This window comes from Larus michahellis, chromosome 7 (genome assembly GCF_964199755.1).
Source record: "Larus michahellis chromosome 7, bLarMic1.1, whole genome shotgun sequence".
Lineage (NCBI taxonomy): Eukaryota > Metazoa > Chordata > Aves > Charadriiformes > Laridae > Larus > Larus michahellis.
Window position 1 is genome coordinate 4209258 of NC_133902.1, and position 15964 is coordinate 4225221.

General features: G+C 44.7%; 1 protein-coding gene across 1 annotated transcript; it reads left to right on the forward strand.

The window, feature by feature from the left end:
• On the forward strand, window positions 1-13136 carry SLC13A2 (solute carrier family 13 member 2). Its single transcript, XM_074594679.1, has 12 exons — window positions 1-214; window positions 3381-3509; window positions 4158-4294; window positions 5411-5649; window positions 6614-6794; window positions 7055-7177; window positions 8105-8326; window positions 8429-8520; window positions 9108-9229; window positions 10993-11154; window positions 12123-12260; window positions 13005-13136. The coding sequence occupies exons 1-12, from the start codon at window positions 113-115 to the stop codon at window positions 13134-13136; spliced, it is 1779 nt and encodes a 592-aa protein (XP_074450780.1). The 5' UTR covers window positions 1-112.
• The last annotated feature ends 2828 nt before the right edge of the window (window positions 13137-15964 follow it).

The following is a 15964-nucleotide window of genomic DNA, read 5'->3' on the forward strand; positions in this document are numbered from 1 at the left end:
TTCCAAAAACAACACCCAGTCTCCTGAGGTCAATGGTTAATATTCCCCGAGGGTTTATATAGCCGCCAGCGGCCGGGCCAGGGCCTTTCAGCACTGGGCTAGCTCCAGCACCATGGCTGGCTTCCTCCAGATGACACTGGCCTTCAGGAAATACCTGATCGTCGTGCTCGTACCCATTCTGTTCCTTCCTCTGCCCCTGGCCATCCCTACCAAGGTAAGAACTCTTTGAATCGAATTTGAGAGCCAAATCTCTCCTCGGAGTGGTCCCTTTTAAGTGACAGAGCGGAAGAGAACGCGCAGATTCTCTCTCGGAGGCACTGCTTTCCTTTATTGCTTGAAGAGCTTGGGTTTTTTTCCTGAGCAGACCCCTTTGACTAGCGATAGCGAGGGAATAGAAAAGCAGTGGGACACAGATGGATGAACAGCCACATCTGTGATTGCATATTGCAGGAGAATGCTCGGTGACATGCGATTTTGTAACTTCTGCTTTGCCTCTAACTGATTTAGCAAAGGACTTTCTATGCTGAAGCTCCTGTGTGTGAACCTAAGTTACAATCTAAGGCTCAATTTTAACCCCCCCTTCTGAATTTCTAAAAGTATCCGGTCCACATCCTCTTTTAACTTTTTTCCTTGTTGTCGTTGCAAGATAGAAGAGGCATTTTTCTTGGTCAGATGGACAAGGCATTCTGATACTTAAGGACAAAATAATATGTATTTCACTTTTTTTTTTTTTTTTTTTTTTTTTAAAGCGTATTTCTGTAAGAATCTTTCCAAACAACGATTTAAAATTCAAAATGTCAAGTTTTGGAAGACGCTTTGCTTAAGATTCCTTCAGAAAAAAAGCTAACTACAAAAAACCTCGTAGAAGGTATTTCCGAGACGTCGATGATTTCAATAGAGCCCCGTGAGCAGGCAGGGCGCCAGCCTTCTGCTGCTTCTTCACTCGGGCTTATTTCTCCCACTCCCAAATCCCTTCATGCAGAGAGATCTAATCTCTGCTCTTCAGGTCTCTCGTTACAGTCCCAGCATCATGAAATAGCTAATCCCAATCTCCTGTCACCGCTCTTTGCACATCAAGTCCTACCTCTTTCCTCTGGTCTCTGCCTGCCTGTCTCCTCATCCCACCGACTCCCGGTTCCTGCTCTCCTTCCCCAAGCTTCGTTCTTCCCTCCGCCAGCTCTTTTTTGCAGCTCCTTCTTCCTCACAGCTCTTTTTCTGAGCGTTATCAGAGGCTTCGGGAGCTTTGACCAGAGGATTGAAGGCAAAAATGACAGAGTGGCACTGAACTTGAGGTGAAATGTGCCAACTGATCAGGCGTGTCCTCCTAGTCCTTTGCTATGCAAATAAAATAGCTTTAACACTTAAAAGCTTACTAAGAAGAAAAACAGAAAAAGTACTTTTTTTGCCAGTTAACTTTCCAGAGGCAAAAGAGTTACAGAAGTTAAGAGATCTTGATCAGAAAAGTTATAAGTAGCCAGAAAGAGAGAGATTTTTTTTTTTTTTTTTCTTTTGTCCTGAGGCCACGAGTTCAAACCCACGCGCTGGAGTCATTGGTACCATACAATAAGCCCGTGGTACCGCCCGTGGAATGATCTGGCAGCCTTGGTTCAGTTCCTCTGGTTTCTGTGTAGTCGGCTACAACGCAAAAATCTAAAAATGTCCTGGACTTTTCCCTTTGCAACCTGTAAGAAGGTTCCTTGCCTTGGAATTGTGCAGGGCGGCACTGCTAAGCAGGAAAAGCTGGTACCTCCGCAGGGAGAGTCGGAAGCAGACAACTTACCGGATGGAATTTCACATTTTTCAATGCCGTTAAGCTATTAACCTGCCCTATAATGACATAGCTCTGGACACTAAACTATTACAAATGAGAGCAAACAATGCTAAAGATTTTGTCTAAAGACAGAGGAATGTCCCTACAGGACAACTGACCTCGCAAAAGGCCTTATTCCGGCTTTTACTGCGAGGCTGGAAGAGAATGGCACTGTGCCTGTGATACGTGTTCCAAAGCCCCGCTGGGGTCTCTCAAAAGGCACCCGTTGGCGTCTCTTGATAACAAAAACAGGAGAAAAATCGTCGTCAAAATAGAAAATTGCTTTCAGAGCTCGGTGGGATGTATAATTAAGGTTCTTACTGCTCACATTCAAAAAATAAGCTCAAAAAGGCATCTTTTAACCTCTTCTGGAATCTCTTTCAGCTTTACTTCTCTAACCCCGCTGCCTTGGTAATTTACCACCCAGATTGCTATCTTCTTCCTTTTCTTTCCCGCCAGGCTGCTCAGCTCCTCTGTTCATCCCTTCCCTTCGCCAGCTCTGTAACTTCCATGCCATGTTCACAAGTCCTGATCGTGGTCAGAAGCATCACAAGTGTGACGTCCCCAGCCACTATTCCAGCTCCTTGGTTTAATCCTCTGCAATCCAGCCATTACAATTCCCATCTCTTCATTGTTTCCTCGATAAACATCACTACATTTTCATTCATACTGTCCAGTACGTTTTAGTGGACATCCTTGATCCAAGGCCACACAACCACCTCTTCCTTCCTTTGGATTTGAATGCGCCCATTCTCGTACCAGTTCCAAAATGAGGAGGGCACTGTAACCTGCAATGTTACATTTCCTTGCCTTCTTCATCAGCCCAGCCATACGAAAATCTGTTGTGACGTGTTATTTTGAACCTTTTTAGTGTATGGGACTGAGTTAAATATATTTACATAAAACTTGGAGCGGTTGTCCAAAGCGGAACTAAATCAGCGGACTCTCAGAAGAAGAGTCCATGAAATAGGGAATCAGACTTTCCTCAAAGAAACAAGTCAAAGTCAGCAGAAGCTGTGACCAGTTTGTCAGTGAGCCTTTCCAAGTCTGTAGTAAGCTAAAAATCCAACGAAAACTAGACAAAAGTATTTACAGTACAAGGAATCCAGGCTGGTGAAATTAGCTGGGGCTCACCTGGGCCATGTCCTGAACCATGCAGAGAAAAAGGTGGGAAAACCTTGACTGGACCAGGAACAACTTCTGCAACTCAAAGACAGAAATATATAAAAAGAAAATGCCACCATCAGCAAAATCGAGAGGCGTGTGCAGAGACAGCCCCTCCCTTATCACGAAGGGTTCAAAGTCATCAATTTGTTTCTTTACCGAAGTTTCTTGTTTGTCCCCACTGCAGGCCCCAATCTTTTCCCCACAGTTCTGACAAGGTTGTTGAACAGTTTGTGGGTTGATTAGGATCCGGGCAGGTAGGAGGCTAGACGGGAGAGAGAGACAGAAAACAGCCTTTGCTCAAATCCCTTTACCAGGCAATGAATGTAATTATGGGCTGTTGCCTTCCCAAAGCCTACGTGAGATGTACGGTCTGTTCTGACTGCGTGTACTCTTCCTCTGCCAGGAGGCCCAATGCGGTTACGTTATCATCGTGATGGCATTGTTCTGGTGCACGGAAGCCCTGCCGTTGGCGGTCACAGCTCTCTTTCCTGTCCTGCTCTTCCCACTCATGAATATCATGGATTCAACCACAGTAAGAGATCTTGCTCTATGCACCTTTGCCTATGTATTTATCGGTCAGCCTCTCTTATTCTGGGATTATTTCCAGGGTGATTTCTAGAGTGTGGTGCAAAGAGGAGAAAATTGCGCTATTGTTACACAGGGAATCGTCTGTTCTCTCCGTGGAACAGAACTTGCATGACCCTAGAGTGAACTCTGGGTGGAGCTGCTAATCTGAAATCAAAGCAAATCACTGTTTAGGTCATAGAATTCATAGAATGGTTTGGGTTGGAAGGGACCGTAAAGATCATCTCGTTCCACGCCCCTGCCCTGGGCAGGGACACCTCCCACCAGCCCAGGTTGCTCCAAGCCCCGTCCAACCTGGCCCTGAACCCCTCCAGGGATGGGGCAGCCACAGCTTCTCTGGGCAACCTGGGCCAGGGGCTCACCACTCTCAGATTAAAGAGTTTATTCCTAATATCTAATCTAAATCTGCCCTCTTTCAGTTTCAAACCGTTCCCCCTCGTCCTGTTGCTGTAGGCCCTGATCAAGATCCCTCCCCATCTTCAATGGATTGCATAGTTACTGCGGGCTAATGTCTTCGGGACAAGATCCTCCCTCAGAAAACGTCTTCTCCCTGGGTTTCTTGTCACCGTTTTCTCTCCTGTATTCCACGTTCCAGGTCTGCCGGGAGTACCTGAAGGACACCAACATGCTTTTTATCGGGGGACTGCTGATGGCCATTGCTATTGAGAGCTGGGAGCTACACAAGCGCGTTGCTCTGCGGGTCTTGCTTATCACTGGTGTCAGACCAGCCCTGTGAGTAACAGTCGTGAAAACGCGGTGGGTGAAGGACTTTATGGCATTAATTCCTGTCTCTCCTGTGTGAACCTGTAAATCACGTCCTACAAATGCTTTTCTACAGCCCAAGTGAGTTAGTGCCTGAGCAAACCTTGCCCACGGGGATCCTGTGATGCGTTACACGCCTGGGGACTCTTTTTGGAGTTCCAAATGGCTTCAGGCGGAGAAATAGCAGCAAGAGAGACAACTTGGAAAAGGCAAGGCTGCTGCTAGGCTCGGCCAGAAGCAGAGCTTTAGACAATCAGGACAGACTACAGCTGAAACATGGAAAACATCTACTCTCTAACTGTTATACGGATTGCGAAGAGAAGAAAAAATATGGGGATGCGTGTTTTGAAAGCAACAAATGTTCGCCAGACTAGAACTTTAAGCTACGCAGAGGCTACAGGGCCCCTATTTAATTTGTCTCAGATCATGAGGAGAGGGAATACTGAAGGAAATTACAAAGCAATAGAATAAAAATGCATACGAGATAAAGCCCTTTTCATCTAATATATAATCTGCATCTCATCTAAAGAGTAATTTTGAGACAAATAACACAGTAATACTGAAACAGGGATTAGAATTTTATACGAGTAGGAAGAGAATCTTAGATGAGAGAGGTGGGATAAAATTACAAAAAAAAAAAAAAAAAGAGAGAGAGATCAAGCCACCTTATGGCTTAAACTGATTGCCATTTGGGATCAAATTCAGCTCGCAATTCCTCTGCAAAATATATGAACACGCGTGAATATGGGTTATTGAGATGATATGTCCTCCTCGGAAGCATGCAGAACAAGCAGGATACTGACTAGATAAACTCTGTGCTCCGAGGTACCGGCTCCCACTTCCCTCGCGTCAGGAATGTAAAAGCACAATTGGCTGAAACTGCAAAAAGAAAAATTTATGTTAAATCTTACTGTGACGGGGTGAGAGGAAGTGCGAGGTGGGAATTGCTTAAGCATTTCCCCACACCCAGCGTTTGTAACCAAAGCTTTCCAACAACAACAACAACAAAAAGGGGGGGAGGGAGGCGGGGGGGGGCCATCGCAGCCCTGAGTTCTGAAGGGGCTCTTGGAAACCTTTTCATTTCAGGCTTCTCATGGGTTTCATGATCGTGACCGCCTTCCTGTCCATGTGGATCAGCAACACCGCCACCACTGCCATGATGGTCCCGATAGCACAAGCCGTGTTGGAACAGTTGCACAAGTCCGAAATGGAGTCGAGCGCAGCCGGCCACGCATATGAGATCAATAAAGCCTTTGAACTGCAGGAAGAGCCAACTAAATCAGGTATCTCCGAAGAAACGGAGGAAAAAGATGAGTGGGTTATGGGTGGTTTTTCTCTTTGGGATAATGGAGGATGACCTGGTGCCTTCTTCACTGTCATTACAGTCGCTAGTAAATTCTAAAAGCAGAACGTACATAAAGCGTCCTGACTGTGTCCGACAGCATTTACGAGGCTGTTCCGCGAACCGGAGAAAAGCACAGTTAAGAGCCACTGACTTGGCTGAAGTTAGAAATAGGCTGAAAATACGAAGCGATGATAACTAATCAATAAAACAACGAAACGTATAAACTCCCCATTAGCTGAAGCCTTTATAGTAGGCTTGATATTGCCCAATATATTTCTGTTAGTTCACTTGTTACCTACTGTGGAACTTATCAGATAATAGGGAGTTCCCAAGGGAAAATTTCTGGCCTGTTTCATGCCAGAAGGTTAGGGATTAAAACAGTCTTTCTAATCCAAAGATATACAATCATGCGACAATAATCTCTTTACCAGCTGTCTTGCCCTCTTCCCATCTTTGAGACAACTCAAGTGTTTCTGAACGTAAATCTCAGTGGGTGAGAAGGTAAATCTCACCTCCGGCTCTCTTGGACTGGAAAGTAGTTGACCACAAAACGCCTGGTAAATCCGAATGTAAATCTCACGTGGTGCAGCCAGGTGCCGGTACAGAAGGAATTCCCTTCAGTCCAACTCCTCCGACTCTGTTGTACCTCCTGAACTCTTGTCCCGCCACGTGCAGGTCAGACATTGCCCTCGTCCACCAAGCAGTATGGTTGGACTTTATCACGCATTTCAACTTCCGAAAAACCGCTCTGCATCAAGACAACCAGTGAAAACGGACAGAAGATCAAAGCATTAACAGTGCCGGCCTTAAAATGAGGAAAATCTGGCTCCTTCAGCTTTGAGTCCGTTGTGTCCTCACCTTGAAATAACAAATTACACAGGCACAAGAGCTTTTCCTAGCTGCTCTACCTTCTGTAACTCTTTTGTTCCTGTCTTGGGACCTAGGTAACAGTCACGTCCTGACAGTCGAGGAAGACAGAAAGAGAAATGAAAATCTGCTGGAGGAGAAGCACAAGAATTTCTCCAAGGGAATGTCTCTCTGTATTTGTTACTCGGCCAGTATTGGAGGGATTGCAACTCTGACTGGGACCACACCAAACCTGGTACTGCAAGGACAAGTTGATGAGTAAGTCTGGTTGAGTTCGGGATTACATACCCGCTAAAGTCCATCATTCTGCTACAGCTGACCGCCAGCCAACACCGAGAAGGAAAATATGAGTTTGGTAACTTTGTTGGGAAGTTAGCTTCCTTCCTTAGTGGGCCTCGCAGTACCTCCTCTTTTCTGAATCATTAACGAAGATTCATCTTCACAATGATGAAGATGAAGATCATCACGCAGAAGAGAGTGCACAATCTTGGACGCTAACAGCCATCTACATTTTACAGGCTCTTTCCCGATAACGGCAATATCATCAACTTCGCCTCGTGGTTCTCCTTTGCCTTCCCCACCATGATCGTGTTACTGGTTTTGACGTGGATTTGGCTGCAGATACTGTACCTGGGCTTTAAGTAAGTTCCCTTTACACACTCTAACAGAGCTGACGGGCCTCTGCGCAAGTGCTCATTATGTGGTATAACACAAGTAATATTATTATCGATGAGCCTATGCTTGAAAGTCAGACAGCAAGCGACAAAGTCCTCGCGTACAGCAGAGACCAGCACAACAGCGCGCTCAGTATCCGTTAAAATGCCGCAACTTTTCCTCCGAGGAACCTGATCAAATCCCAGCCGAATATACCCTGTAGCTGAAAATAGGACGTTATAACTGCACGTAACCTGTTCTGCAGCATTGCTTTCGTGTCCTGAAAGATTGTTGCGCTTCAAATCAGGAAATCGATTTCTACGTCGAGCTGGTAAATACCTTTGTGCCGAGCGTTGCTGCAGAGCTGGAGGATGAGCACTGCGCCAGTTCCCGGTGCTGGTCACCCCGTACAACCAGCTTGCGTTACCTGTTTAACGCTTAGCCTATCCCTTTTGGATTACCCCCAACCTCCTTTCTTTTTAAACGGAAAGAGCGCTGTAACACCTGACGTGGTACTTTCGTCTTCCAATTCCCGTTTTAAAATGTCTGCTTTTCTGTAGTTTTAAAAAGCCTGGCAACTGTTTACTTCCTGGTGACCATATAACCTTGTCAATCACACTAACATTGACATTATTTCCCCGTGTGTCCAGGTAGCACACCCATTTATCTTTAGATAACGAGCTTTTAGGGGTAGGAAGCTTCTTTCTGAGCATCTTGGCAGCACACAGGACAATGCAGTTACTACCCAACACCTACAGCTGCTGATGCTGCGATAATAATAATATATATAATTTCTACACGCATATATAAATACATCTATCTAAAAGACAATATGAGTGAGTATAAAATTTGGGTTCTTAACTCCGAGGGTCTCTGGCAAATTTCTCTGATATTTCTTCTCCATTTTTTTCTAGTTTTCAGAAGAATTTTGGTTGTGCTAGAGATGCCTCGGCAAAGGCTAAGGAGCAACGGGCCTATGACACCATCAAGGAAGAGAGCAGGAAATTGGGCTCAATGAAATTTGCGGAAATAGCGGTTTTGATCCTCTTCATACTCCTGGTATTGCTCTGGTTTACAAGAGACCCCGGTTTCATACCAGGCTGGGCAACGGTTCTTTTCAACAAAAATGATACAAGGTACCGCCACTTCTCCTCCTCGCTCGGAATGAAAATGAAGTAGGCAAGATTTCATAGAAATGAGAACGCGGCTAGACTAAATATCTGACCGATCTCTTGCAGCTACGTCACTGATGCTACAGTTGCCATCTTCATTTCAGTTTTGCTGTTCATCATCCCTTCCGACATTCCTACCCGTGACAGAGAACGAACAGGTAAGTTTCCTGAAGGCATCAAAAATCACCTGTGGGAACAGGCACGCGGGAAGTTTTACGTTTTAGATTTACAAAGGAAATTTCAAACATTAAGCCAGATTTCAAACTGCTCTTCCTGCACAGCTGCGGCTGTATGCTGTAGGCAAGGCAAGGCATATAAACCATAAAAGTTCTCTGTTTCTTCTAATTTAACTAAGTAGGAAACGCTTATCCTAGCAGGGTCCCAGACACTAGTAGACACATACGTAAAATCTTCTGAAGCTGGAATCTTCAGGAGAGACTACATGACTTAACACAGACACACACAGTTCTGCAGATATGTTGCCATGCTTTGAACTGACTCTTACCTTTATTCTACTATGTCTCTTGGAGCAGCTACAGATCATTCATTAGTGTTTTTGCAAGTCAAGTTTTAAAATCTTTGTTGATGAGGCTGCCATCATTTGCTTTAGGAGATAATTCCACAGTCTACTTGATCTTGCTGACAGAAGCGTTTCCTGATGTTCAGACTAAACTCACCTCCCACCAAGGAGTCCTCCTTTCTTCAGAGGGTGTAACGCGCCTTACAAAATCTTTTTGGATTTCAGGCAGCAAGTCAAAGATCCCAACACCTCCAGCTCTCTTGGACTGGAAAATAGTTCACCAGAAAATGCCGTGGAACATTGTGTTTCTGCTGGGAGGTGGCTTTGCCTTAGCCAAAGGCAGCGAGGTAACATTCCTCTGCTTACCTGGTATTTGCCTCTTCCTGGGGTGTCTTCCATCTCGCTTTTCAGGCGTGCTCTCCCAGAACACAAGAGGGCACGCTGGGAGCACCGAACGCGCCTTTCCGCAGGTCGCGGCAGTAGGACAAACTCCACCATCCTTAGGAGGGGTCCTGTCATTAGAACAAATCTCTGTCATTGCTTATGCAGCTGGGACGGTACCACCAATCAAGGCAGCATGATTAACTCTGTTTCTAGAAAAGCACATTATTAAGAAACTACCCCAATACATTAAAGGTTCTATTAAAAAAAAATCTTAATTCATGTGACAAGCATGCAGAGATATTGTGCCCAGAATGGGTGTCCAAACTGTTTCAAACGAACTGCTTATGGAAATATGATTTAAATTAAACTACTAGAAGACAAATGTAGAGCAGGCTAGAGAACCTTCAGGAGCAGATAAAAACGTCTGGCTGTCAGACTGAAGGATGTACTGATGTGCTTCTGCAGGCACCCGCCAGGAGCCCAGTGCTACAAATTATTTTTCGGTAATGACTAAGGTGATGGAACAGACAACACATTTATTAAATCTGTAGACAATGAAAACAAAAAATAAATTGGAAAAGGCTTCAAGTGCCTGGAAATACTAGTTCAGAACTCAAAGATCACAATGACCTGTAAAAGGGTTTCTAGAAAACGAGGAAGCAACTCAATATAGGAAATAGGAAGAAATAACCAAGTATTGCAACTGCAGGAAGTGGAAATGACTGGATAAGTTTTAAAGCTGCTTATACACCTTATTCTAGTCGACGTTTATACATTGCTACCAAGGAAAAAGCAAACAACTGGGAACTACAGGTAGAGCCATCATACAGAAGACATGTAAAATATATTCCTTCCACTCAGGACTGGCAAGTCCTCAGGAACAGTGACGTATTCAGTCTTGGATATCGGTCTTCAACAACACGGGGGCTGTACGAAGAAGGTTTAGAGGAAGGTAGTAAGAACGATCGTATCTCTGGGAAGCATGTTTGGCAGAGGAAAGGTTCAAGAAATTACATTAATTTATTCTAGAATAAGTCATCAAATACATACAGGCTGCTGCAAGAAAGGAAGACAGTACACTCTTGCAACGCGGGTTGCAAAACCAGTAAGCAGGCTAGGCCATAATGCATGAAGCAGCAGGACAGGCACAGTTTGGATATGTTCTCTTGAGGAGAACAGCTGAATAATAATGATGCCCAAACTGGAGCCCAGAACGACAGGGAAGATGACGGTATTTCTCAGTGACTGAGAAGGTTGAAAGGTACAAAAACCTCCAGAGAGTTGATCAAGATCTCGGACAATGGGATGAAGTTACCTTAAATCGCAAAAATATCTGCCAGGATATAGGAAAGCGTTTTAGGAAGATTTTTTGTTTAGATTCAAAAGAAAGTTTAGATTCATTAGCTCTGTTCAGCTAATGGCCTGAACAGAGAAATAATTATTTGCTATCAATAACGTACTGTAAATCATCTTCTTTCTACAAGATACTGCAGTATCTTCTTCTTTCAAATTCTTTGGAAGGGAAGGCACGTTTATTTTTATTTAACTTCCTGAATTATCCTGTCTGTGAGCATCGCCTCTTACATGTTTTTCTACAGAAAGCGGTTTGTATGAGAACTCCTGTAAGAAGGGAAGGTAGAACTGGGATGAGAAACGTAATTGGGCTGGGATGTGACTATTTTTCCTCCAGCCTACCATCTCGACAGACCTCTTTCCTCTGTTGCAGGAATCTGGTCTGTCTGCGTGGTTAGGTACCAAACTGACTCCTCTGCAACAAATCCCTCACCCAGCTATCGCTCTCCTGCTGTGCCTCCTCATCGCCACGTTCACGGAGTGCACCAGCAACGTGGCCACCACCACCCTCTTTCTCCCTATTCTGGCTTCAATGGTAAGTCCCAGCGTTTCAAAATACTCTTATAAGAACAGCTTTCAACTCTTCTCCGAGCATAAATCTGCTCAATTACAAAAACAAACTGGCCGACGTAGCCAAGCACTGGTTCATCCATCAGCTCAGGAATACAAGACTTAAAATATACATAGATGTACGTGCGTGCATATATATCCACACACGCTGTGCCTAGTTCAACCTTCCTAAAATCATTGCCGGTGAAAAGTAAAGGGATTAAATTCATTGGCATATTAGACGTCGCCTTCTGGCCTAAACAACCTCGTGAGGTCACTGCCAGCTGTACTTGTTTTTTCCTATTTGTTCTGCACAGAGACCGCAACAGCAGCAGCATTTGCTTCCCTGCAACATTCCATTACCGTATTTCACTCCGACCACTCGCCTTCCAGAAGTCTCGGAAGGCGATAGCATTAGTCGAGCTCCATGACCTAATTTGGACTTTTGCATTTCCGCAGGAGATCCCTGTTGCGGGGGTAGACGTAGTTCTGCAGCGTGAAAAGCTGGTTCCAGACAGAAACTGGAATAAGCTCCACCAAAACCTTCTTGCACAGGCTTCAGCTCACCCCTAAACTGATCCGCTCACCTTCACCGTTTGCGCTGCCCCGTTTCCCATGATAATTTAATTTTGTTCTTAACCAGTTTGAAGCCACTCTACATTTTTTTTCCTGGTTTTAGAGTTGAATACCACCATTATTACTAATTCATACGGCGGCGGTGATCAGATTCCACAATCAGGAACACAAAGCACTGACCACAAAATCAATCCTTGCGTTTGCTGCGTAAAAGCATTGGCTGGAAGTTTCTAAAGCAGAACCAAAACAAGAGTGGCTGCAGTGTTTGTGAAAGAACGAGGTTTCTGACGTGGGCAAATACGACCAGCCTTCTGCCGAAAGATTTCTGTGCATTTCTCTATATCGAAACCATCACCTTTCCTCTCCCTTCTCGTACAGGCTGAAGCGATCTGCCTCAATCCCCTCTATGTCATGCTGCCCTGTACGCTTTCTGCATCGTTGGCGTTCATGCTCCCAGTGGCCACTCCTCCCAACGCCATTGTCTTCTCGTATGGACAGCTCAGGGTTATCGATATGGTGAGCAAAAGCACATTCTTTTCAGAATTTCCACCGCTAGTTTCGACCTTTCCTTTTTCTAATATTGGTTCTTCTTGAAAGAGTGTCAGAAAACTCACTGTGCTCAGCTAAAGTCAAATGGAAAGAACAACAGACACGTGTGAATTAATAAAGAGCCTTAAAAAAATGCCATTGAGCTTTTGGAAAACACCCAAGGCCTCCTGAAGATGTTCCAACACGAGCTTGCTGTCAGTGAGAAATGGGAATGTCTGACTGATCCAAAAGGCCGAATGTAGATCACAGGGATGTCCAAGAGGACTATCATCTGGGCGGTCCTTCTGCAGGGACTAGGGGAAAGCCGCGCACATCTCACTAGGCTGCCCTGGTGCCCTTTCTCAATATGTTAAGGGAAGGTGTACAAGGGTGCCACGTCTCAATAACTTCTCTAATTTATAATTGATCCAAGAAGAAATTCAGAGTAACATTAGAGACAGATGCTGGGTCAGAAGTGAAAGTCCTACCCAAGTGGATTAAAAGGCTTTCAGGACTTATGGTTTAAGAGTTTTATCCCGTGGCAACTCATTTTCCCCTAATACAAATTACATTTGTGAAGAAAATCAGCGTAAATGTAATTTCATGGAGTTCTGCTGGAGCTGTGAAAAAAGGCCAAAGAGAAAATCTAACCATACGAACAGTCCTAATCAGCAGGAAAGGAAAAAAAGAGTACTCAGTTCAACTAATAACCCTTCTCTTTTATAATTCTAGGCCAAAGCTGGGTTCATACTCAACATCCTCGGAGTTCTGACGATAACTCTAGCCATCAACACCTGGGCCTCATCTTTGTTCCAACTGGAAACTTTCCCATCTTGGGCAAACAGGTCAGGTACCTGCCCGTAACACGGGGAGGCAGAGGAACCCACAACAATTTCTGTTAGAACTGCAATGAGAGCAAGACTATCACCTACACCAGTTTTGCCGAGGCAGCGGGTAAGAGACAGGCCTGTTTCCGTGGAAAAGGACAAGCCACCTACAAGCAAAATCATTCCGTTGATAACAGCAATAAAATTGCCTAACTGCGCGGCTCAGCAGGCAATTTCGTTACCCCGGCAGTAAGACGAGGTAACCTTTGGCTTTTCAACTCTTCCAGGGATCTTTAGTTTTGCTGTCTCAGCAGGGGTAGATTTCCCCCGAGTATTAGCCACATCGCTTTGCCAGCTCCGCCTGTAAAGTCTGAAACGTGCAGTGAGAAAGAAGAGAGGGGTGTGAATAGAAAGGGAAGGACTCTGCGTTCCTCATTTCATGCATCTAACTGTGTATTGTCACACAAGTAATAGGAATATCCACCCGTATAAGAGTATGCAGGCCTCCGCATACGTGTTCAAAATGTACGTGATCGTTATATACTCTATGGGCATTCACAGCAAGGCGCCTGCTGTATGATTACAGGCAAATCACATACTGCCAGCCCGTTCTATTACTTGGAAACATATTTATTTGCAGTCCCCTTGTTATGAACGTGAAAGACCATTTTTCCCTAGAATATTTGTCCCGTTGTTATTTATGGAAGATTACAGCCTCCAAGGTCGTGACAAGAATGGCAATATTCTCTTGAGAAGGGGAGAATCCCTGCGTCCTAAAATATATATGATTGAATTAAAGGTGTTTTTTTTCTGTATCCCCCGTGTTATGGAGATTTTTCCTACTATATATCACCGCTTCTCGTTCTGTCTCCACATGTCAACTGCTTGTCTATGTGGTTCCTTAAGGTATCTTGAAATAATCAGAGAAGTTAACATAATAGATTTTCTCTTATCGGTAAAGTATTAATTACTTTATTACTATTAGTCTCATTTTCTTGGACTCTCAAAACCAAGACCTTCCTTTCCAAAGGCCCCTAATACAATTAACTGTTTAATCCCTATTCCGCTGGAATGGACTTCCAGTAGCACGTAGGCTCCTAACGACCAAACTGGAATATCCAAAGACACTTTACTAAATCAAGCACTTGGTACCATAAATGATACAATCCCTGTCCCTGAACTTTGCACCAAATGCTTTGTTCCGTTCTTGCCGAAGCCGTGCACAACGTGTATCGCATTTCTGAAATCCCACCTGAACCATCACGGTTGAATGAGTGTGAACAGGAGTGAATTGCACTCTAGAGTAGTATGTAAGCTTTTCGAAATCTTTCTTCTCACTATCTCTGTCCTAATTATTAGGAGACGAGGACAAAGCGCCGCCTACGTTTGATTTATAAAATGTTAGAATTCACTGACCTGCAGTAGCTTCTTTCCAGTTCCGACTGCCAAGACAACTCTGGTATCTGCTGACCACGGACTCCCTTTGCACTGACACCTTCACCGGCCTGACAAGCACAGCTGCTCTGCAAAATCACCGCCCCAGAAAGAACAGCCTGCTATTAACCCTTCAGTGTTTTGACTTGATATGTCAAATCCGTATAGATCCAATAGATCAAATCTCCACAGCACAAGAAGGAAGGACATTTATTCTCTTTTGCTAATGAGCTCCTGGGTAATTGATTTCAATCACATAATGACTTGCTCAGGTCACTGCCAAACCACTTGCCTTCTTTCCCTTTGCATTGACCCCTATCAAATAACATCCAAACCTGCCTAAATATTTTTATTATCCTGCTCGCCCTGTGCCTGAGCACCCGACAAAACGGCAAACCCAAGCAGCTGATTTGCTGCAAACCTCTCCCTTCTTTGCTCTTTGTCTGCAGCATCAGGGCGGCGTGCGCGGCTTTTGTTTGCTTTTTGTTTTCTTTGAAATACTTGCAACGTAGTTTACATGCCCTTCTCAATTACTGCTTAGCTAAGCAGGAAATGCTGAATTCTTATAACATTTCCCGACAGCCTCTCCTTCCAGCCCTTTAAAACTGTGTTATGATTCTTTGAAGTCTTCTCTATTAGTCCACATTATTCAGAGGCTGTGGTGTGCCTAAGTACCTGCAGGAGCACAGGTGCAATCTTTATGGCAATCTCCAGAAGAAAGAAGAGAGACGTCAAGTAGCACAGGGTGTCGCGGGGGCCAAGGCAATAACGCTGGGTGTTCCGTGCTCATTAGCACGCATGAGTACAGAAAGCTGAGGGACTTAACCAAAAAATGGCTGCAGCGAAAGTTGACTCGAGGGCTGTACAAACGCCCGGCTTCCAGAAGAAGACAGGCCAAAAGCTGTCGGCTGCAGACACGGAAGAAAAGCTAACAATAACACCGGGACATAAAGAGAACGGGAAATTTCCTTAATAGTTTCCACCTCGGAGGGACGGTAGTAGCAAGTACGCACCGGGCAGCACTGATTGCCTTGGGTGTGTCTGCGCGCAGGAGCAGTTGAGGTGCAGCTAAATATAGTGTGCTTGTGCAAAAAACCAGTAACACCATTAAAAACGTTCATAATTTTCTAAGCAAAGCAGGTAGAAAGTGTTTCTGAGCCCCATTATTACACGGATCACCTTTGAAGGGTGGTTCCCCATTATGTTTCCAGATAGTGCCCTCAAGGAGTGGCTCGATTTCCCATTGTGCGATCAAATTTCACAATCTTCTGTGAAACTGCCAGCTCAGCACCTGCTGGAGTTCGGTGTGATTTCCAATGCAGCTCTTCATTTCTGAGTTGACACCGCGTTTGTTTTACATAAGAGTGGCGAGCGATAAATTTGTTAATGCGCAGGGGCCGTCTGCCTTCTCGCCTTGCCTCCTCTAACAAA